The sequence below is a fragment of the Lemur catta genome, chromosome 18 (assembly GCF_020740605.2).
Source record: "Lemur catta isolate mLemCat1 chromosome 18, mLemCat1.pri, whole genome shotgun sequence".
NCBI classification, from domain to species: Eukaryota; Metazoa; Chordata; class Mammalia; order Primates; family Lemuridae; genus Lemur; species Lemur catta.
Genome location: NC_059145.1, coordinates 27103284 through 27127283, shown reverse-complemented (window position 1 = coordinate 27127283; position 24000 = coordinate 27103284). Strand labels below are relative to the sequence as shown.

The 24000-nt window shown below is 44.8% G+C and overlaps 1 protein-coding gene across 3 annotated transcripts in view; it reads right to left on the bottom strand.

The window, feature by feature from the left end:
• Window positions 1-24000, bottom strand: part of PRICKLE2 (prickle planar cell polarity protein 2) — a 353356-nt gene that overhangs the window by 44403 nt on the left and 284953 nt on the right. For all 3 annotated transcript variants that reach the window (XM_045530689.1, XM_045530686.1, XM_045530687.1), the window contains exons 3-6: window positions 13679-13792; window positions 10684-10821; window positions 7950-8153; window positions 4590-4776 (exon numbers count right to left, since the gene is read on the bottom strand). In XM_045530689.1, the coding sequence (XP_045386645.1) occupies window positions 4590-4776; window positions 7950-8153; window positions 10684-10821; window positions 13679-13792 (643 nt within the window). The remainder of the gene's footprint in view (window positions 1-4589; window positions 4777-7949; window positions 8154-10683; window positions 10822-13678; window positions 13793-24000) is intronic.

Below are 24000 nucleotides of genomic sequence, written 5' to 3'. Positions count from 1 at the left end.
CTGTGGCATCTCCAGGACCTGGAATGTGGCCTGGTGCATGATAGGGGCTCTTTGTATATGGCATGGGCAGGTGGATGGAATCCCATCACCAGTGTGTGCCATTCCGATGGGCAAGCCACTGTGGCAGCTCAGTGAATGCCACGGTCTGAATGTTTGTGCCTCTCCCCAAACTCAGAAGCTGAAATCCTAAACCCAGAGGTGATGGTACTGGGAGATGGGGCCTTTTGGGAGGCGATCAGGTCATGAGAGTGGAGGCCTCATGCATGGGCTTGGCGCCCTTGTAAAAGAGGCCCAAGGGAGCTTGTTTGCCCTTCTGCCATGTGAGGACCCAGCAAGTAGGCACCATTTATTAAACAGGAAATGGGCCCTCACCAGACACCAAATCTACCGAGGCCTCGATCTTGGACTTCCCAGCCTGCAGAACTGTGAGTACGACAATTCTGTTGTTTACAAACCACCCCGTCTGTGGTATTCTGTTACAGCAGCCCAGACTAAGACAGTGGAAAAGAAAAAAATGGATTTCAACTCTCGGTAAGGAAAAACCTAGACGTGGTTTTTAAAAGACATTGCCCCTGCATGAGCGCACGTGCCTTTTGCTTAACTTCATGGGGAAGGGAAGGGACACAAGTCCTTCCTGTGACAGCGCTGTGTTTCGTTTATACAATCTGGCTACACTGTGCGCTAAGGGAGTCTCCCATGTTCCCTGGGGTCCTGGTTTCCATCATCTTCTGCCTTCTTGTGGGTTATAGGACTTACTCTCCCTGCGGGACACCATCTCCCTGCCATCCTCAGGCCACAAGCTGTGGGTGAGGCTAAAGCCACCCCTGGGCCCAGCAATGAGCCCCCAGGGACTGGTTCAGTGGAGGCACGTGACCTACTCTAGGCCAACGAGGGTCACGTGGACTTTTGCTAAGGCAGTGACGTAGCAGGTTCTCTGTTTACAGAAGTTGCTAAACCTAAACCGGCAGGCAGGAGGGAAGCCGTGAGATGCTGGGGGCCCCTCCCAGGGGAGAGCCAGCAGGGAACACAGTCTCAAATGATGACTGTAGGACGGAAAGGGACTTCTGAGAGGTCCTGATGTAGAACGATACAGGCTTTCCAGAAAGGAGTGCTAATGTGAACCTCCACCTTCAGCGGCTGAGAGTTCCTGAGCTTGGACTTTCAAGCAATAGCTTCTGGAGCCTTGTCTAGAGAGGCAGTGAACAAGAAACTGGGGAGGAAAAAAGCACTGCAAGAACAAAAGGCCACAGCCAAGGCAGCCTCTTTTTCCCCTCCCCTGTCTCTTCCCCGGCTTACTTGTGTGTCACTTGAGCCCAGGAGAGAGAGGCATGAGACAAATCCTTCCCTTATTAGCTCTTTTCCAAACTCAGGGGTTCTCTCTTCATTTTGAAACTGTACTTGGGGAATATGAGGCAACTTTTATAGGGACGGGAGCAGCCACAAGGGGCTCCCTAAGTGAGAGGAACACTGTATGGATCAACTCGGCCCTAGTAGCACCTGCGCTCCCAGGCGGGGTGAGAAGGAACTGGCTGGGGCCCCAGGGACAGTTCCTCCCCAGGCCCAGCGGAGGAAGCGGGGGGCAGACGGCACAGGGACACATGATTCTGCCGTAGTTAACAGTGAAGCTTCAGAACTCTGCCAGACACAGGTTCAAACCCCAGCTCCATCCCATTCCCGCTGGTTGTAGAGATGCTGAAGCCCTTCTGCTTGTGTTCAAATTTTGACTCTGGTGCCTTCTAGCTGTGTGACCCTAGGCACGTGGCTTCACCTCTCTGTGCTTGGTCTCTTCAGCAGTCCAATGGGGATGATAACAGTACTTATTTCTCGGGGTAGCTGTGAGGATTCACTGAGTTAACAGGCAGAGAGTGCTGAGACCTGGGTCTGCTAACTATTCTGTATGAGGTCTGAAAGGCCATGCCCTCTTTGCTGAGGGTCACTGCTTATATGCAGTCCAAGAAAGAACTAGGAGGCTGCTCAGTGTCCCCTCCCCTCTCCTCCTCCCCACTCTCTCTCTCTCACGTGCCAAGAATGCAGAGGGCTGACATTGGCATCCCTGGGTCCTTCACTGTGTCCCTACTCAGCACAGAGTCCCAGGCAGCCACGGCCTTCCCCACTGCCGGCCGGGGTGCACCGGAGTCCAGTCCCTGCAGCCTGCCTGCCACCAGCTGCTCCCCACGCTTTGGCAAGGACACACGCTCACGTGCAGTGGCAGGGCCGGTTCCCAGGGACTGGGGGGCCTCCCGGAAGGATGGGCTCGGGTCGGGGGAGCGGAGGGAGGGCAGGCGGCGGCACGTGGCCCCGGGTAAGCATCCGCCATGTCAGATGGTCCCCTGAACTGCCCCTGAACTCTAGACATCTGGAAAAGGGCTCTGCCGTCTGACATCTAAGCGTTCCTTTTTTATTCCTTCTCGAAGCCCTTTCAGTACTGCTCTCAGGGCGAGTGTGTCTAGGCCGCCGCAGCCGCTCTGTTTACTGGGCTGTTTGCTCCGCGGGGCGCAGGCCCGGGCACCGTTGCCTAGCAACGGCGGCCGCCGCAGGGTCCGCTCTGGGCCGTATGAACGCGGACTGTTCGTACAGCACAGTCCGGTCCGGGATAAAGCACCGAGCGGCTGGGGAATCTATGACAGACGGAGCACACGCCTTCACTGTCGCAGGAAATCACGTTTTACGGAAAAGTGGATGTCAAACAAACAGGAGGGACAGCATTTTTAACGACAGCAGCGGTATTCCGCAGGCCACAGCGGTGCCCTTCTCTGATAAAACACTGATGCCTTTTTATGCATTGAAGAGGAAAGGAGAAGGGACTGCCGGTAACAGTCCTGGATAGACAGGGGAAGAGAGAAAGAGACGGGAACCAGGAGCCACCTGAGGTGTACGTGCTGTAGCTACGCACAGAGACAGATTTTCTCTCTCCCAAGCGCTGAGCAAAAACTCAAAAAGTGGCAGGTTCTGGGGAGGCCGTTAGCCTCCACAGAAAGAGACAGAAGAAAGAGAAATACTAATGGGAAGGGAGTATCGCTGCCATGGTCTAGGTTTCTGCACACTCAGCCCCTCTCATCCGAGCAAGCGTTTACCTGCACGCTCGAACCCAGCACTGGGTGAGCAGTACTGGGCTACAGGTTGCACCATTTTCCCCCGACACCGTCCCCCTCCCTCCCCTTCCTCACGTGTCCCGCCACCTGGCACAATCGAGCCCCCTTTCCTAACTCTTAGCACGAAAGGGCTACCTGTTTGACTGTTTTGTGAGAAATGAAAGCTCCTGGGTACATTGTTGAGGCATCAGGCTGTGAGAGGGGTGAGGTTTTCAGGGTTCAGGGGGACAGGGACTGACCATTACCAAGCCCCAGAGGAGGAGGATGCAGCTGGCCCACGGTCTTCAGAGCAGAGCTTAGCCCTGGGCTGAAGAAACCAGCTGGGAAAGGCCTCACAAGGACATGCCTGAGTAGTTGGGACAGGATTGGCCAGTGAAACAGCACCATTGAGCACACAGTAGGCGCTTTGTCCCCAAAGCTGGGATTTTGGGTCAGCACCCAGAGCTCTCCAAATACTAATTGTTCATTTGAACACATCACCCCTGATGAACCAGGCAGACAAAGCCACCTCTTTTTGGTCTCAATAAAACCTTTTAAGCGGGACCAAATGGGCTGCCAAACAGATTATCTCCACATCTCACTATAGGTAAGAAGTTGGCAGCACCGGAACACACTTCCTGGGATTGCACAAGCTATGGGATGATCCACTTTTTTTTTTTAAAGGTTGGTTCATTCCCAAGGTGCCAGAAAAGGCAAGTTGAATGAAGAAGCCACAACGCTGTATGATCTGGGACAGCGTTGAAGGGTTGAACGAATTGGTTATTTGCAAAGGGAAAATGATTTTCACCATCTCAAATCTGCTGCTTATTTGGGGAATTAATAATAGCTTTTGAGCTATTTGAGGTTTGTTTGCTTTGTATTTGCTTGGGGTTGCTTTTGCTAATTTTTTTTTTTTTTTTTTTAAAGGCATGTTTAGCAGAAGCCATCTGGTTTCCTAGACTATCTCTTGTTACCAAGAGGACCTCTTTGGTTCTTCCCTCTGCTGCTCCCTGACTTTTTCCAAGGAGGCTGTGGAAGGCATCAGTTTATACTGTCCCCTCATATTTTCCTTCTGAGACTGCTTCTACCTTTGGTAGTGGGATTGTGCATCACCAAAGCAGGGCTGATAGGATTCTTATTCGGAGGAACTGGCTTGGAAACCGGAAGAGACAGAGTCTCTCTCCTTTTGAGAATATAAGTACTAATACTAGGTATAACGAATGAGTCATCTTGGCCACCATGTGAAAGTAGCTTGTTCCCAAATGATGCCAACAGAAGGCAAACTGAGCTGAGACACCGAAAAAAAATGAGATTTTTGTTTGAACACTTGATCCATCCCTACCTGAAGCCAGCATCCTCCTTGGCCTTTCCAGTAATGTGACCCAAGAAATTCCCTTTTTCACTTAAGCTAGGATAAGTCAGGTTTTATCACTTGCAACCAAAGATATTTTAACTACACCACATGCAAAGGAGATCCAGTCACAGAAGGACCGCGCTGAGTGCGAAGCATCGTCTCACCTATGTGTTGGGCACAGGTGTCACAATATTCTGCGTACAGGGACTCGAAGCAGTGGCAACAGTAGGGCCTCCCCTCCTTCATGATGTACCGCTGGCCGCCCAGCACCGTCTCACACTCGAAGCAGCAAAAGTGTTTCATGTGCCAGTGGCGTCCCTCAGCTTCTGTGCACTCGTCTGCAAAGATGATCTGGACATGGGGAAGCCAAATGGTCAGTGCTTCAGACCCAGCCATAACAACACCCTTTAAAGGAAGACATTTCTGGGGGCCCCAAACTAGAAGGGTAAGGAAGCAGGTCCCATCCATAAATTACTAAACAGAAATCTATATGCATATGTTAATTCCATATCTATATCAGCTCCTATATGTGGATTTGCCTAAAACACAATTAAACGTGGTTTCTATCCTGGCCAGTGATTAACTTAACCACATTTTAATAAGAGAAAGAATGTTTTACCCCAAAGAATATAAAGCAAGATCAAAAATTGACAGCTCATAGGCTCACTGGACATACATATCTGCTTCATTTGTCCTGTACGTAGTATTTTTAAAAAGTGGGAAACATCATATAAACACCTGGAATCCTGATTTCTCTTTTGGAAACATAACATTTGGCAATGCTCAGGACACATTCCTGCGTGGCAGCAGTAAGTCAGAGCTAAGAAGAGGTATGGCGATGTTCAGATGAGCGTCGAGTTCTCTAATTTGCGATATTATTCACCCTTCCCTATTGCCTGAAAATAGGTCACTTTCATTTATAGTACCTGTCTGGCCCTCAAAAGCATTTGTGTTTTGGCCCCTGATATAAAGTTTTAAAATGTCAAATCACAGATTTCAAAATCTACTACAAAGCTAAGGTAATTAAGCCAGTGTAGTACTGGCATAAGGATGGATACATAGATTGATAGAGTAAAATTGAGAGTCCAGAAATAAGCCCATACATATATGGTCAATAATTGTCAAAAAGGATGCCAAGGCCATTCCATGGGGAAAGAATGGTCTTGTCAACAAATGGAGCCAGGACAACTGGATAGCCTCATGTAAAAGAATAAATTTTCTTTATAACTACCTCATACCATACATAAAAATTAACTCAAAAGGGACCAAAGACCTAAATGTAAGGGCAAAAAACTAGAAAACTCTTAAAAGAAAACACAGGTATAAGTCTTCATGATCTTGGACTAGGCAGTGGTTTCTGAGATATGATACTAAAAGCATAAGCAACAAAAGAAAACATAAATAAATAGACTCCATCAAAATTAAAAACTTTTATGTTTCAAAGGGCATCTTGAGAAAGTAAAAAATACAACTATAGAATGGGAGAAAATATTTGCAAACCATATATCTGATAAATCATATATTTGGACTAGTATCCATAATATGTAAACAACTCTTACAACTCAACAATAAAAAAGAAAAATAACCCAATTGAAAAAAGGGCAAAGGGTTTAAATAGCTATTTCTCTGAAAAAGAAGATATACAAGTAGCCAATAAATACATGAAAAGATGCTCAACGATATTAGCTGTTAGTGAAATGTGAATCAAAATCTCAATGTGATGTTACTTCATACCCACTAGAATGGCTATGATGAAAAAGACAATGAAGAGTGTTAGTGAGAATGTGGAGAAACTGGAATCTTCATTCATTGATAGCAGGAATGTAAAATTGTACAGCTGTTTTGGAAGACAGTTTAGCATTTCCTCAAAAAGTTAAACTTAGAATTATCATATGACCCAGCAATTCCACTCCTAGGTATATACTAAAGAGAACTAAAAATATATGTACACACAAAAAGTTGTACCTGGAGCAGCATGGTTCATATTAGCTAAAAAGTGGAAACAACTTAAATTTCCATCAGTGGATCCATGGCTAAACAAAATGTGATATATACATATACATGGACATGATTCAGCCAGGAATGAAGTACTTATGCATACTACAACACGGATGAACCTTGAAAACATCATGGCAAGTGAGAGAAGCCAGACTCAAAAGGTGACAGACATGTTACATGATTTCATTTATATGAAATGTCCAGAAAATGTAAATCTACAGAGACAGAAGAGATTAGTAGTTGCCAGGGGCTGGGGAGAGGGGGAAAAGGGAAGTGACTGCTTATGCATACAGAGTTTCTCCTTGGTTGGTGCAAATGGTCGGCGAGACAGCAGTGATGGCTAGACAGCTTTGTGAATACACTGAAACCCACTGAACTGTATACCTTAAAAGGGTGAGCCTCGATGCTATGTAAATTATATCTCAATAAACAAAAATTTCAAAGCACACTTGATTCAATCTTCATATTCTGTTGCCATTGGAGAACACCAAGTTGTGTTATGAGCACTGATTTTCAGATGTGGAAACTGAGGCATGCATCAGAGTTGGACCTGAATTCAGTTTTCCAACTATCTACCTAGAGGGTCTCTCTAGTCTAGAACATCACTATTTGCATTAGAATGAATTAAGTCAGACCAGCTTCCTGCTAGGAGAGTAAATCCCTCCTAGGCAGTTTGTAAAAAAGAAAAGCCCATGTAAGACTGTAGACTCTGGCTGAAAAAGAGGAGTATTCCCTCCGACACTGCTGTATACGAGGTCAGACAGACCCAAAACTCCTCTGCACAGGGGGAAACGGCCGGCTAAGACCTTTCCCCAAATTATTCCCATAACAGTGGTCGGGTTTAGAACATTATTCTTTCTGCCCCCAACTTACAAAGCCAAACCAGGCTTTATAAGCTGTCAGCTTACAGATCATCACAGGGCACGTCTGGTGGGGAAAGAATGCCAGGCAGGGGGCTTGCACTATATTCTACTTTCTTACCTGGGGTAGTAAATTCAAATACCTCTTAGGGCATGGGGCAGAGGCATCCGAATGGAGTATCCATCTGCCTCCTGAATTTTCACTCTGAACTTTTGTATAATAATAGTGCTACCCATTTTCTTCTCTAACCAACCTGCACCACTGAATCTTGAAAAATGGAACAATTTTAAGATTTAAGCAGCACTCCATTACTGATGATTATGCCCTGGGATTAGGGCTGAAATCTAAAGTTGCATGAGGCCTTTTTTTTTTAAAGGGTTCTGAACTGACTTAGTGCCAGTTGTATGTTACTTGGTGATCTCCTTCCCACCAGGGGACTATGAGACTGTCATGTTCAGGAAAGCAGGCCACAAGCCAGACACTCCAGCAGCCAGCATAGGGCTTCTCTCTCTACTTTTCTCTCTCTCTCTCTCAAGGGTTAATGCAAGAGGGTGGAGTGGCTTATGGTTTCCCTCTGAGCAGGAAGCCACAGGACCATGTGTTGGCTATGGCGCAACCGAGGGGGTGACGGGCAGGGCCATGAGCCTGCTGGAGTTTGCTCTGACCTCGTCACAGGCTGCACAGCGCGGCTTCAGGCACTCGGCGTGGTGCCTGCCACAGTATATCTTCCCATCTTGGTAAAAGTAGATCAGATCTACCAGGAGCTCATTGCAGACAGTGCACACGAAGCACGGCGGGTGCCAGCAGACGCCGTGGCCGGCACGCGAGGCAAACACAGCAATGTCCCCACCGTTGATCTGGCCTCCACACTGCAAGGCAAACAGAAGAATCAGTACGCACACCAGCCCCCGTGTCTCAGTGCTGTGCGTGAATGACAAACGACCTGCACCCACAGCTGGTCGCTGAGCACTTACTTTCAAAGGAGTCACCGTGCTACCTGCTCCATACGCATGGCAGGGCAGGTTTCTCTCGCCCTCCCCAACCCTCCTTTCCAAAGGCCCACAAGTAAGATAGAGATAAAGTCACTGGGAGAATAAGGAATCAGAAAGATAGGAAAGAATTAAAAAGCTCTTTTAGCATAATAACGTTCAGAGGCTCTGCAGGCAGGAGGCCACCTGGCACAGAGTGAAGGCTTCATTATCTTTTAGCTGCTGCAAACTCCATGCAGAGGCACAGCCCAGTCTAACCCCAGGAGGAGCAGGCCGGGGAGGGGGCGCTGGAGGGGGCACTGGAGGGGGTGGAGCCTGCACTGTGGGATAGGAGGGGCTGTCTATCAAAGCATGCCCACCCTTAACTACTTTCTGTGGGCCTTTCAGGCCTGCGTTTAGCCTGCCTCCTCTAACATCTTTCTGCATAGTCTTGATTGACAGGCATTGCTTCTAAGGCCAGACTATGGGAAGGGTTTCTTTCATATCCCTTCCCTGCTTTCTCACTCATTTTCAGTTTCCTCCTCTATCTACAAAGGAACGAGGCAGAATCACTGATAACCCATGCTTACAACTGGGGTTGGAATAAAAGAATACGGTTTGAGGGTCTTTGAGGGAGGAATAGTGTGAAGAAGTGGGTCCAGGGAGATGCTTTCTGTTGACCTTGGCACAGGCCATGAGGTTCACAGCCTGAGTCTAGTACTAGGGTCCCAGGTGAGTGGCTGAGCTCTGGGGACAACGTTGAAAGCGTGGAGAAGCTACCTCCAGACCTTTCCCATGCTGTGGACATGGTATGAGTTGAAATGCCTCATAGAAAATGAAGTCCTCATGGAATAGTCTCTGGGAACTCAACCATGTGTTTGACCAGACAAAAGAAAGGCATCGTGTTAGAGAAAGTACCATCCCTTCCTTCCATGATAATAATCCTAAAATATGCATAGATAATCCTATTTAATCCTCACCATAACTCTATACGGTTTGTTATCCCCATTGTGTAGATGACAAAACCAAGGGAAAGTAACATGGTCAAGGTCGTCTGGCAGAAACGTGGGTAAAACTTATGAAAGGTCTCTCTGCCTCCACAATCTGGGCACCATTATACACTACTCTTAGCATCTGCCCACAGACTGCCCAAGCTTCCTTTTCCCTTGGGTGAGTCCAGCCTGCCTGGTTTCCCGGGACTGATTAAAGAGTGGTGAGGGCCCTGAATTGAGCACAGTGAATCTTGCATCATAACCACTGACCACCTGCATCTCAAGAGTGGGTCTTGAATGAAGACCCCACTGCCAAATCTCTGGTCAAGTAGCTTCTCCTTCCCACCTGAACCTTCTCCCCTACTCCTCTGAAATCTCAAAAAAGGGCCCCAAATGACATCTGCTCCTCTCGGGCAGTATCCTCTACCCTCTTCATTGATCCAGCGGACATATCTTCAGCACCTGATGGGTCCACCCAGAGCCTACAGAGTTCGATGGGGCTGTTCAAAAAGCAGCAGGACTTAGAGAAGTGCCAAAAATCATGATCAACACCAGAAAGCTTTTGGCAGCTGAGAGGTGGGGCAGGGTGAACCCTGGAGAGTTGGATTCCCACCCTTCTGCCTTTAAAATCCTCCCCCACTGTGCCCAGAGCACTCTACAGGTAGGAGAAAAAGCAAATCTAGACTCGTCCACTCAGGGAGGTCCCACGGGGAATGCAGTGGGCTGCATGTGCTTAGATAAAGAACTCTCAAACCCCAGGAGAAGATCATTTATCACCCCCTTTAAATGGCACAGGTCCTGGGAAGACCCTGGGAGAGAGTCTGGCCCACGGCCTGGGCAAACTCCATTGTCTAAAGGACTCATTTTAAAATATAAACGCATCATGTCATTTCTCTGCTTAATCCTTCCAGTGGCTCCCATGGCCCTACATGAACTCTGACTTTACGTGCTAATTCTCTCTCTTCACTCCCTCTGCCCCAGCTATACTGGCCAGCTCACTGTTCCTTGAACATAACAGACCACCTGCTGCCTCAGGACCTCTGAGCTGGCCATTCCCTCTGCCCCAAGATCTGCATGATTCACCTCCTCTTGAACAACTTGCACATCTTTGCTCGGATGCTACCTTCTGAGTGGGGTCTTCCCCACCAACTTACCTAAAAGTGCAGCCTCTCCACACATCCAGTACCTCCTAGCCCCATTCCTTGCTGTATATTTTTCCATTTTGCTGATTAAATTTATTGTCTGACTTCCTCCCCTAAGAACATAACTCCTTAGAAGGGCAAGATTAAGCTTTTGTGTCTTTTGTTCAGTGCTGAATCTCCAAGGCCTAGGACTGTGACTGGCACGTAGTGAGCACTCAATAAAACAATCATTGAACGAATAAATCAATGACAGGATGCCAGAACAATGCCCCGTCACTCCCCTGAATCCATGCTCACCTGTTCACAAATAGCTCCTGTCATGGTGACTGGGAAGGGCCTGACATTCCCTCGGCCCAAGTTTTCACGTTTTCTCTGGTTGCTAAACAGCTTCAGCTCCCTCTTCTCTTCCTCGTCCAGGGAGTTGCAGTATCGAACCTGAGGAGACACCGAGAACAGCATGGAGGAAGTCGCCCTTGCTCCTTGACACTCCTGAAGCCTGTGCTCTGAGTTTTCTCATTAAACATGATTCCGTTTGCTTTTGTAGCCTTGGCCTGAACTTTAACAACACCAGCCTTGGAGAGACTTAAGGTGAGTCTCTACTAAGATTGTTCACAGCCAAAAGAGCTTACTAGAAGCTCTGAACTCTGGAGCTCAGCCTTGGGCAGGCTAAAGGGTCCCCACCCTTACTGCCACACTCTGCTCACCGTACTAACATCAAATCCTCTGGGGTGGCTTTGGTGCCAGTAATTATCTGGGATGTTCCCCTTCCTCCAAACTGATTATATGGAGACCTGATAACTTTCCTCTGCATGTGCCCATACAAATGATCTTTGACACCCAGTATGACATTAGGTCAGTGAGTTGGAACAGCTGTCCATGTGCTCACAGCTTCTGTTCTCGTGTCTCATTTTGGAAGGATAGGGAAACAAAGGCGTGAACCTGAGGAGTTGGTCCAGAGGCACTTGTGGGGGCTGCACGGAAGCTCCTGCATGTTCATCTGTGTGTGAGAGGGAAAGGGGCTGCCTGCCCAGCTTCGGTTGAGCCAACTCAAAGCAAAAGATATTTTCCTTCTTGTTAAACACAGAAACCCACAGAATTAAGGTGGGGAACACTAAAGACATTTAAATCCAGTATTTTTCATTCTCTCCCCTTATTTATGCACACCTTGGAAATTGTGCTACAGTCTTGAACTATTATTTACTTAATGCTGTTTTTAATACTGACTCACTTTTTTGGAAACTTGAATACATTTATTTAAAAAGGAAGTATATTATGACCATAAATGGAAAACCAATATCACTTGCAAAAAACAAAAGGTGGCTATAAAACCAAATAGAGTGAGAACGAAACCATGCTGTTAGATTCTAGCCGGCCACTCTGCTTGCAGGAGATCCTGAAATGGAGATTCCCCGATGCTCCTACTTAAGAGTGGAGACTGGTATGAGTTAGAGAGCTGAGATACCTGCTAGCACTAGGCTGAAATTTCCTCCTTGATTATTCAACCACTCTATCACAAGGAGTGAAATATAACTTAAAAGGGAGTAACTCTCTCACTATGTGGTTTGATTTTATTTTCTGCCATGTTCATGTCCCACTCAACGTCATGTATATCCCACACTTTAGGAAACCTGGTCCTAGTTTCACCTCCTGTCTTACTTTGGAGTACTCTGGATGTCAGAAAGGTTAACTGAATTGCTCAGATAATTTGTCATACAGATGGTTAGGGGAAAACCTCTGAATTAGGACTGTTTCATCCTAGTTTGAAAACCAATGTAGCTGTACATATCAACATTGTCTTATCTGGGTGAAAAAGAGGGTGATCAAATATTTACTTTAGAACCACAATCACCCTTTGTCCTCACAAGGGCCATATCAAATAATCAGATCTGCCCAGGGGTCACACATACCGAATTCCCACCAATGGTAAGTTGTAATTTGAATGGTGTCTCTTTTCATGAAAGCACAGTTAACCATAAGCAGAACAAACCACTAAAAGCAGGAAAGGGCCAATCACTTCCCTCTATCAAGAAAAAAGAGTTAAAAAAAAAAGAAAATAAGTCTTCATGTAAATGTCCCAGAGAGAGAACTGCAGTGACCTGAACATCCCAGAATATATGGTTATGCCACTGACATTTTATGAACATATTTTTAAAGGCAGGCACACCCCTCCTGCTTGTAAAAGCCCGCATTTTCACTTCCAAATTAGTTAACCGGGCATCAGGTTACAATGCCTGCTCTCAGGTTTAAAGGAGAAAGCATTGTTTACATTTGTTTTACGAAGTCTGAAACAAGCAGCAGGAAAGAGAATTGTAGTTTTGTTTCTAGGGATTTGCTTTAAGTTTTTGTTCTGCTTACTCAAATTTATTTTTGAGGCTCTAAAATGATCCCCTTTTATTCAAATGTGGAAAGATAAGACTAAAAAACACTCATCTCCCTTGAGATTGAGCTGTTGGGATTCAGCCTGTGGATGGAAGGAGTTGGTAGAAAGCTGGTGTCCAGCTCTCTAAAGGGGTTAATTCTCCTTTCAATGTAAAATTACATTTGAGTTTTAAATACAGTCAAAGTAGACAGTTCAATTCCACCTTTAAAACCTGATACCTACAAATTAATTTCTAGTTTATAAACCTAATCCCTTCCAGAGTGATGATCTTTGAAAAGCATGTTTACAAATTTCCCTTTACGATCAATTTGATTTCAAAGGTAGAAATGTCTGCTGACTGTGCCATGTTTCTGGGTTCAGAAAAAAAGGACAGTCTGCTAGCCACACTTTCAACAGTACAAAAGACAAGTTGGACTTTACCATGATAAACACAGATGTTTAGAGCTGTGAATCTGGACGTAACTTCTATTGCATGCACTGTGGAAAACTTGCACACTCATTTAATATGAAATGATGCTGAAAATTCAAGAGAGTCACCCAGTTTTTGCAGGGCTTGAAATGGCCTAGGGAATTTCAATCATCTCTCTAACATATACACAGGCAACCCTCGTGGACATCCTTCAAGGAAGAAAACTTGGACTTGAGCTTACAAATTGTGGTGCTCCCTGGTTACTCCCAAATAGCACAGAAGCTAGTCCAGTTCATAACGAGACTCTGCTTTTTCAGTAACTCTCTAGAAGTAAGGAGTTGGCCAGTTGCTTTTGGCTCTAATAAAGGAAGCTAAAACTTAAAATAAAGTACCAGAGTTTTTTGTTGCAGTCTCATGGATCACAGCTTTCTGACTATGAAAAAGGTAACAATTCACAGAAGGTTCTAAGAGAAGTCTCCATGAGCCCCTGTCCAGCCCCTTACCTCATTGTCATGTGGCGGGAGCTGGTGTAGTAGCTGCTTGATTCTCAGCTTCTCTCCAGGGCTGTTGACATAAGGGACTTTCTCTTCGGGGAGACAGCTGTAGTACTGGTGAACCTGAGGACAGAAAGCACAGCAGATCACTCGCCCATCACTCAAACCACGTGCCTGTTCCCACTTACTGGAGAGATGATTCCCCCAGCAGGACGCAACCGACTTCCGCAGCCCTCATCCTTCCTGAAACTGCAAAGCAGATGAGTTTCTTATGGCAAGCAGAGAAATTCATCCTTAAAGAAAGACTCAAGCAAATCGCCCACATCTTGGGCCTTTCTCTCTCTCTGCAAAGGGAAAATAAAGCCAGTAAATTTTCCTAGAAAAAGAGAATTCAGCGAACATGCTGGTGAACCCGGAGGGTAGGGCTTTCTCGGCAGACTCCCCTGAGAGCTGGCTTTACCATTTTCTCTGTTAGTCTCGGGCGTGCAACGTGCCTCCCTCGCCAAGGGGATATGTCAGCACCTGCCTCGGCAATGGAGTCAAAGCCAGTCTTTGGCACTTGGCAAACTCCTGGGTACCTCAGCCTCCACCTACATTAAAAGCCCTCCAGGTTTGGAGCCATGTGTGAGGCGTGCAGCAGCTGACATCTGTCAGAAATAAACTCACTAAATCTGGGATGCAGAGCGTGTAATTAAACATTGTCATTAACATGAGGATTTGTGCACATCCTAGAACATTCCTGTTGACGACTGTTAAGACGTATTCCCATACTTTATGAGGCTCACTCAACCCTAACAACAACGGGGGAGAGTACCAAGCACCTAATGTTGCCTGAGAAAAGAAAACAGACATTCTGTCATCCAGCTACATGCAAAACTAGAGAAAGAAAAACTTAACCAAAACAGAAGGTATGCTATCATATAAGAGAGGCAAAAAAAAAAAAAAACCCAAGAAAAAAAAAACTCCACAAGCTCAGATGACATCATGGAAAATACTTCCAAGTGTCTTACCAAGCATCATGACCAACTCTTGAGAAACAAGGCATTTATTCAACAAAATGGAGAACGCGGAAGACTGGGGGCTCCAAATCCATCAAGTTTGTTATACTCCACAAATGTGGTCTAATTCCTTTGCGTTTAGGGAGGCTTGGATGTGAACACATGTTTTGGGAATGCTGGGGTGAAGAGTTGCGAAAGCTCTGTCTACTTTGATCTCTAGAAACTAAGTCATAAGTGTTGGAAGAGAGGGGGGTAAAGGCTTTGTGATGACAAGCCCTTAAAAAATGTGAAGGCCATCTTTATTTTCCTAACTAATGATGGTAACCATTCACCATCCTCTGCCTATCATCCTTTTAATCAAATCCCAAAGGCAACCATAAACAGAGTGCTTGTCACGGACTAGCAGGCTTTCCGAAGGCAGGGCCCCTGGAACCCCTCCCTAGAGGCACCTGGCAGAGAGCCACGCTCTGGGACAGGAAGGAATGGCTCTGGGTTTTGAAGGCCACCTGCAGATCACCAGCACTCTCTGAGAAGAAATAAAAGCCCTGATCATAAGTTAGCTTGGGATTAGAAGCTGACAATTTTCCCATCGGACACTGGTATACCTTTCTGTCCCCAGGAGAGTTGCTCTACCATATGCCTCATTGGACTCTGTGTCTTGGGGAATGGGCATTGTCTCAGAAGACTGCTTGTACAAAAGCCTGGTTCCAACATCACCTTGTCATTCTCACAACTCCTGTTATAGAATGTTAGGGACCATCGCTAATATGAAATGAATCCCCGTGGATGCTTGATAATGTAGAGTCTAATTTGAACTCGAGTCACCCTCCTCTCAATCACCTGTCATGACTCACACATCCCTCTGCCCACCGTCCCTGAGAGCCCTTCTGAATTGGTACCTTGAACCAAGCCCTCTCTGATAAGGCTGACCCACGGTGGAATCTTCCCTGCACCTGCCACAGCGTGGGCAGGTAGATCCCAACCCCCAGGCCTGGATCTGCCATTTCCCATCTCTAAGTCCCCGAGCGAGTTACAGAACTGTCCAGAAGACTCGTCAGGATTTTGTGACAATTAAATGAGAGTGTAGGCAAAGCATGAGGTCCTCAATGACAATAAGTAACATGAATACATAACAATATTATCCAGTCTGGCCCATTCCAAAAGGCCCATTCCTAATGGAAAAATGCTTCCTAGCCTTTCTTCCATTTCAAGATGTGTAGCAACACTGTTGGCTTGTAGAGTGAGACCAAACCCTGGGAGCTGCCTATCTTAGTCTAAGCAAGAAAAATAGGTTGCAAGGAATATAATGCTATTAAACAGCTAATTGGATTTCGGGGCAAAACATGGAAAATTGTTGTAAAGGTACGGTGTCTTCTTAAGACACCCAGCAGTGTATATAATGGGGCAGCATGAAGACATGGAACCTGCCACTGGAAGGTGATTGCACCAGATTTCTCCTGTCTTTGAGCCCAGTTTCCTCTCACCTCTGCTCTCTTTTTCTCCTGCAGATCTGTTTCTCACCTTCTCACAGCTTAGGGTTTCCCACAGCACTTGAGTTGGCACAGCTTTGGCTCAAGAGCCTGTCCTAGACCGACTGGCTTTTCTCAGTCCCAAATCCCTAGAGAAGGGCCCTGATTACCCCATCTTGGGCAGGGTCCACACGTGGAGACTGGATTGAAGAAGTTCAACACATCCGAAGGCTAGAGGAAAAAGGAATCCCAACATGACATGATTGGGTGAAGGTAGAGTCAGCAGTGATGGAGAACTCTACAGATACTCAGGAGTCAACAAATTCCTTGGTGTGCTGAGGTCCATCCTGAAGACTCTGAATTCTTAAGTCAATGGAGGCAGTGACTACTCTTTGAGGACATGGCTCCATCTTTCCTGGACATCTTTTGTTACCTTTTATAATTCAACCTTACTGATCACCAATGAAAAATTATCCTTTCTACTAGTAATCCAATAATCCCTGAAATATAGAATGTGCTAAAATATTCTCTCTCAAGACAGTTGATAATTTGATGAATGACTTAAAAACTTACCTAAGTAGCAAGATGCGTCATTATTAAAATAAATCAGTTCATATGAATGAACAATCTACCAAATCACCCCCATATCACATGGTAGGTGATCTGGCTTACTCTGAGGGAGGATGAGTTAATCCTTCACAACTTTCAATCCCCTCAAAGCCTGTTCATGTCCAGGTGAAAAAGTGATCTTTCTCACGTTGGCTTTGTGTCTCTTCCTGGTGTTTAGGTGCTGCACTTTCCAAGTTTTTTATCAAGCAAAGGGGATTAACAGATGGATGAGAGTACGGGAGAACAGGTCTCCTGAATTTTCTGGCTGGATATGAGAATGCCGCATGCATTTTCCTTTGGCATCGTCCATAATAAACTACTGTATAGCCCAAAACAAACACCAACCGAACCAACGGTAACAGGAAAATATTGAGTATATTTTCTGGCACTAAAAAAATCAAATTTGGCACTATCCCTGAAAATCCTGCAGACTGCTCATTTTAGCCCAAACATGTTTCACTTGTTCCTTTTTAGGAGTAAATAATCAAATCAAATAGAATTTTGCCAATGACAATTATCACCAAGCTATGACCCAGTATCTTGGTAATTTTATTTTTCATCCTGTGTGTATTGAGCTTATTTCTTGAGAAGTAGGGTCTGTTGAGTATGTTAGAAACTTTGGTCCATTTAGACATTTCCAGGTAAAAGTGTCCTGTGATTCTGCCCTGGGTGAAGTCATACTAGGTACACTTCCCCTGAACAAAAAGCATTTTGTACACAATAAACTGGCTTATGAAAATGAAATAGCTGAAGGCCTTTATGTAAGGTGTTACTCCCCAACAGGGAAGCTTGGCAGCAACTTCTGTCTGTGTCACAGGGATCGTAAGAGCTTTAGTCACTGTGCAAACAACGTCTACAAAGCAAGGCCTCACCTAGATGGAAAGACTGGGCTTGTTACAGGGAACCGCACGTTTGGTAGTATTTCTGCCCGGCCAGAGAGAGAGAAGCCAGAGAGAGGCAATGACCCTGCATTTGGGAGAAGAGTGTGCTAAAAATAATTTTTAAAAAAGTATGCTAATAAAAGAAGTGTGCAAAGTACTTTATTTAGAATGGTGGTTCTCAATGGTTTGCATTAGAATCATCTGGAAGGTTAAAACACAGATTTCTAATTCAGTAGGCCTGGGGCGGGGCTCTGTAATTTGCATTTCTAACCCCTTCTCAGGTCCTGTGGTTAGTCTGGAGACAACACTGAGTTTTAGAGCTATCCCACTGTTTTCCCTCAACAACCCACCCCACGCAGGCGCCAGGCAGGCAGGATGCCTATTTTCTCCAGGAGATCCAGGAAGCACAGAAGAGGGGAGAGAACTTGGTGGACCTCACCCAATTTTTCAGTTGTCTTTCCCAAGCCTAGATATACAATTAAGGAGAAGATTTTTTTTGGTTTGTTTGTTTCCCTGCCCAATATGATCTGCAGGAATTATGCAGAAGATTCCACCAGCTACAGCAAAAACAAGAAATCCTACAGGCAAAAATGCTCACATTTCTGGGTAAAAGCATTTTCCAAGTGAAAAACATCCTTATTTTCTTAGAGTAGGAAGCCAACAAAAGAGAAGTCGGACTTTATTGCCTGATCTCAGAATCGATTGTTATTCACCGGCTAAATGAAGGAAGGGAGCAAGGAACTATTTATTTACTGAGTGACCCTAAGGCCTGAAGTGTTTTTATATACAGTAGTTCATGAACCATCCCCACACCCTGGATGCGGGTATTTCAGATTCATCAGATTGGATATCACATAGTTAGTAAGCGGTAGAGCCACCTTTGAACTTGGCTTCCTCTTCCTCCTCCTCTGTTCTCCATGGATTCCTGGCCTTCTTTATCGAGAGAGAGAGAGAGAGAGAGAGAGAGAGAGAGAGAGAGAGAGAGAGAGAGAGACTGGTAGATGGCTGGGAAAGAAGGAAAAAAACCCAGATATAGTGGATTCCCATATGTCCGTGTGGTTGACCACAGAAATGATGAATACATTTTCCTTTGGTATTCTCTAGAACATAACCGACATACAGCTCCCAAATAAACCCCAAAATGAACTGACAGTAAGTAAAAAATGTTCCCCAAATGTGACAGTCTTTTCTCTACACCATGGCATGATGGTGTAAGGGAGCTGTGGCAGAGATAGCTGCCCACCCACGTCCATTTTCCTGGTCTTTGTTAACAAGAATACCATCATTTTACTTAGAGCATCAATATGCCCAGCTAAGAACAATATTTCTGGCACCTCCCCAGTAGCTACATGTGGCCATATAGATTCTGGCCAATGACATGTAAGGATGTGATTACTGGGAGAATTCTTTTAAAGAGGCCAGCGGTTGGCCAAGGTCCTTTTTGCCTATTTCTCCTTCTTCCTGCTTCCTATCTGGAATGCAAACAGAATGGCTACAGCTCCAGCAGCCTTTTTGTACCATGAAGTAACCTTAACAATGGAAGCTGTAGGCTAAAGATGGTAGGACAGAAAGTTAGCAGCTGTTTTTTTTGTTTTTGTTTTAAATTATACTGTGGAGCCATTAGACAAACCCTGGATTGCCTATCTGGGAACTTCTTTTAGCAGGGAGAGAAATAAACTATTTCTTTATTTACAGTGTCTGTTACTAGGAAGGGAATGCAATTCCTAAATGATACGGCATGGCTTTCAAATATCAGCATACTCCAGAATCATCTGAGGCCCTTAATGAACACTACTGCCATTTTTATCCCTCTGGGTCTGAAAAGGAGCCTGAACCTCTGCATTCTTAACAAATACCTCACACCATGCCAGGAGAAACACTGGCTTAAGGAGAAGGGAAACATGACTCCACCAGGTAAAGGCAAAAACTCCCGAAGTGTAATCTCAGAAGTGAGCTGACATATTCAGAAGGTTTTTTAAAAGCCCACGTTAACCTAGAGACTAATTAGAAGATTGGGCCTCTCTCTCACGTTCCCCCTCACCTGCAGTTTGAGAAGCTTGGAACCTCATTTAATCTACCTCAATTTGGGGAGGCAATATCTGGAATACACCCGAGCATCTTCAAAGGCAGGCTGGCAGAGAAAGGAAAGATGCTGCCTGAATTTGCAGCACGTGGTGCCTTTTAGGCAAAGTGTGCACTGGTTCCCAAATGGGGACCTAGAGGACAATCAGGTAGCATTACAGCTATGAACAAATGGGCCTGGGCTGCTTCTGAGGGCCCCTTGGTTCATTTTGCCCCTGCTTGCCAGAATTTCATTACCCACGCAATAGGAGCAAAGTGCTGTTAAGTGCCATTTAAGAGGTGAGATCCTACCAAGTTTGGCTTCTTCCCTTTTCTCCTGGAGGCCCAAATTATAATTTTAATTGGTTTTACTGAGGAAGTAATTTAGGAAACAACAGTCTACTACCTAATGCCTAAACAATGTCTCCATCATGCTCAACTCCCCTAGGATTAGCATCAAAATCAGAAATAAAACCTCATTTAGGGTATTCTCAAAGAAGAATCTTTCAAGACTCCTTTCTTTTTTTTGCTTGCACTTGATGTCAAATTCAATAGCAACTCTCGTCAGCTGTAGGTTCAAGACCGATCCAGAATCGAACCACTTGCCACCACCCCTACATGACCAGTCTAGCCATGACTAAGTGCTTGTCTGAACCATGGCTGCTTCTGCACTCTGGCTTTCACCCCTGCTCCTCTGCAATCTGCAAGCACGACTCTATTCAAACATAAACCCGGGCACGTCACTGCTCTGCTCCAAACCCTCGACAATCTCTCACGCCTCTCTGATTCAAAGCCAAAGTCCTCACTATACCTAAACCTCCTACAATGCACAGTTCAGCCCCTCACAACAAAGAATGATCTGAATCGACCGTCAACAGGGCTGAAATTGATAAACCCTTAACCAGGTCTTCTTTGAAGAACTTATCAATTGCTAACAAATGATCTACTTGTTCATTATTTCTCTCCTCCCTCTAGAATGTGAGCACCTGGGGCTTTGTTCACTACCTCCAGAAGAGGGTCTGGCATGCAGTAGGTACTCAATACGTGCTGAATGAATGCATGCTCATCTTTCTGCTAGTCTGGTTTATGAAAGGATTTAGAGAGGCACATACAGCAAGAGAACGCACAGGTGAGGTTTCAGGAGGAACCAGAGTAAAATTCACCGAGCTTCTCTTTCATTCCATCAAAGAACTTGCTTTTTCACCACGATTACTGGTGTGGGATGGGTGGAGGGGACACTAAGGGAAGGAGGCATGAAATAACTGTCAGTGCACTGTTTCGTTAAGAGGATGAGACAAAAACAATACCCATTTATGTTAGAATTGAGAGAATTTATTTAGGTGCAGTTAACTTTGTTCAAACAAATTAAGGAAAATAACCACACTACATTCTAAGCAGGTATTTTATACAGGTATATATTGAGACAGAGTCTCACTTTTTTGCCAGGCTAGAGTGCCGTGGCGTCAGCCTAGCTCACAGCAACCTCAAACTCCTGGGCTCAAGCTATCCTCCTGCTTCAGCCTTCCGAGTAGCTGGGACTACAGGCATGCGCCACCATGCCTGGCTAATTTTTTCTATATATTTTTAGTTGTCCAGCCAATTTCTTTCTATTTTTAGTAGAGACGGGGGTCTCGCTCTTGCTCAGGCTGGTCTCGAACTCCTGAGCTCAAACGATCCTCACTCCCTTGGCCTCCCAGAGTGCTAGGATTACAGGTGTGAGCCACCGCGCCTGGCCATCAAGTATTATATTAACTCAAAATCACATGAGTTGTTCTGTTCCTATGCCTGTTAGCTCTCATATGCTCACTCTCTTTCCAACCTTTTTAGTTGGCCTTATTTTTTATTTAGAATAGTAAACTTCAATGTTTAGTTAGAAAATACTTTCCATTTAGTTTGTAGCATTATCTGACAGTTATTTATTTTATCCTGTCTTAAAGAAAAGGTCCCAGAAATGGAAGAACTTGGGGTTTAAACACTTTCTATTTAAGCTACAATTATACAAAGATTCCCCTACCACAATTTTACCAAGACGCTCTTTGCAGAATTTCCCAGCAGTTGCTTACTTTTTTTGGCAACAGTTTCAGTATTGCCTTTAGACAAAATACACACATACATACCTACGAGCAAAGCAGGTTGGCAGTTTCCTGTAGTGCTTAAGTGTTTGGACTCTGGAGTCAGATTGTTTGGGTTCGAATACTGGATCTTATACTTACCACCTGTACATAGTTGGACAAGTTACCTTATCTCTTGTAGAGAATCAGTCTCCATGCATAAAGTGGGGACAGTAATAACTACTTGGAAGCAATGCTGTGAGGCTCAAAGGATGTGATATAACCAGCACAGAGACAGGCACACGGTGAGGGCTCTATATTTCTTAGCTTTGAAGAAGTCTAACACATAATTCATAAGTGTCTATGTTGTAAACAGAATAGTGCCCCCCACCCCCAGATTCATATATTGAAGCCCTAATCCCCATATGGGACCATATTTATACAAGGGGGCTCTAAGAAGGTAATTAAGGTTAAATGAGGTCATAAGGGTGAGGCCCTATCTGACAGGACTAGTGTTCTTATAAGAAGAGGAAGAGACAGGAGTGTCCATGCCATGTGAGGACACACTGGCCCTCTGCAAGCCAGGAAGAGAGGCCTTATCAGAAATCAACCCTGCTGGCACCTGGATCTTAAAACTTCTCGTCTCTAGAACTGTGAGCAAAACAAATTTCTGTTGTTGAAGCTACCTAGTCTATGGTATTTTTTTGTTATGGCAGCTGAACAGACTAATACAATCTACTATGTGTAAGGAGCTGTCGAGCGCTGGGGAGAAGGACACACATATGAATGAGAAACCACCCGATATTGAAGAAGGTTATACTCTGGCAGAGGGATAAGACAAGTAGACAAATGACTACAATACAAAGTTAAAGTAATGCAAAAGCCACAAGGGGCCGACAGAAACACTACAAAGTTTCAATAAAACAATAAATCAAGGACTGACTTACAGTACTTGCCCATTTCCATGGGGTACACAATCCCACTAGGTGTGATTTCAAGCCACCGATGTGGTATTATTGGATGTGGGATTGGAAGAGATGCACAGTAGGACATCATCCTTTAGTATTTCCTCCATACAGAAATAGTACACCACAAAACCTCAAGGGCACAGATAATTGTGAAATATGGTAATTAGGAAGTGATACATTTTGAGTATTTACTTTTGTTTTTAATATAATTTATTTAAGTTTATACAGTTAAATTTTTATAATGGCTGTATTTAATAATTGACTTACAAAATTCCTGAAAACTGACCAGTTGGCTCTTATAAGGCAGTATGAGCTCCAGTATATGGCTGTCAGAAACTTCTATGGTCAGTTTCCCTGGTAAACTCTCTTTTAAAAAGTAAAAAGAAAGGAGCAGTAGAAGAGCTGTAAACAGGATTAAACAGCTAAAGAACACTTCAAGTGCTATGGTGACAATTTATCTGCTAACTCCAACACTGTCTTCCATGGTTCTAGCAAATAGCACATTAAGCCAAGGTATCTACCTCACCTGACATGCACTTCAGAATATTCAGTTCTTCAGTCTCCTAGTCCTTTCCACCTCCCTTCCCTACATCTCCCCCAAATTTTGTGTTTTCTCTGTACTATCTTTTCCTTTTCTCCCTTCCTGTTTCCTTTCTCAATCCCCAGGCATCATATAGAACTGAAAAACACAAAATTGGCAATGTATTGGCAGGTATTCGTTCTCTCTTCTCAAGTTAAAGAGGATGTTAGTTGAACATATTGTAGTTCTCCATGATGAAGAAAAATATTAACAAAACCCCCCCACCCCAAACCTTAATAAAACTCCTTTTACGCTAGTATATAATTGTCAAACTGTATTCTAGTAGGTCAGTGGTTCTTACTTAAAAGACAAAAGATCCTCCACTTCTGGGATAGCTACTCAAGCATCAGCTCAGTTCAAATTTACCTACAGTGGAGGAGAAAGAAATTGCATTTGATGTTTAGTGTTTGAGTCCTGACTATGACAAACACTAAGTCTGCAACCTTGGCCAAGTTATTTAACTTTTTTGGGCTTCAGTGTCCTCAACTTTAGGACCAAAATAATTGAATTCATGTCACAGAGTTATTGTGAGGATTGAAGGTGATAAGAGAATGAAAATACACTGTGAACTATAGGGCTGAGTATAATTGCAAGATCAGCATTATTATTATTGAACATAACAACAACACTGGGAATTATAATAGAATTGCATTGGGCTGTTAGTATTATTATTATTATTATTATTTTGAGACAGAGTCTCACTCTGTTGCCCAG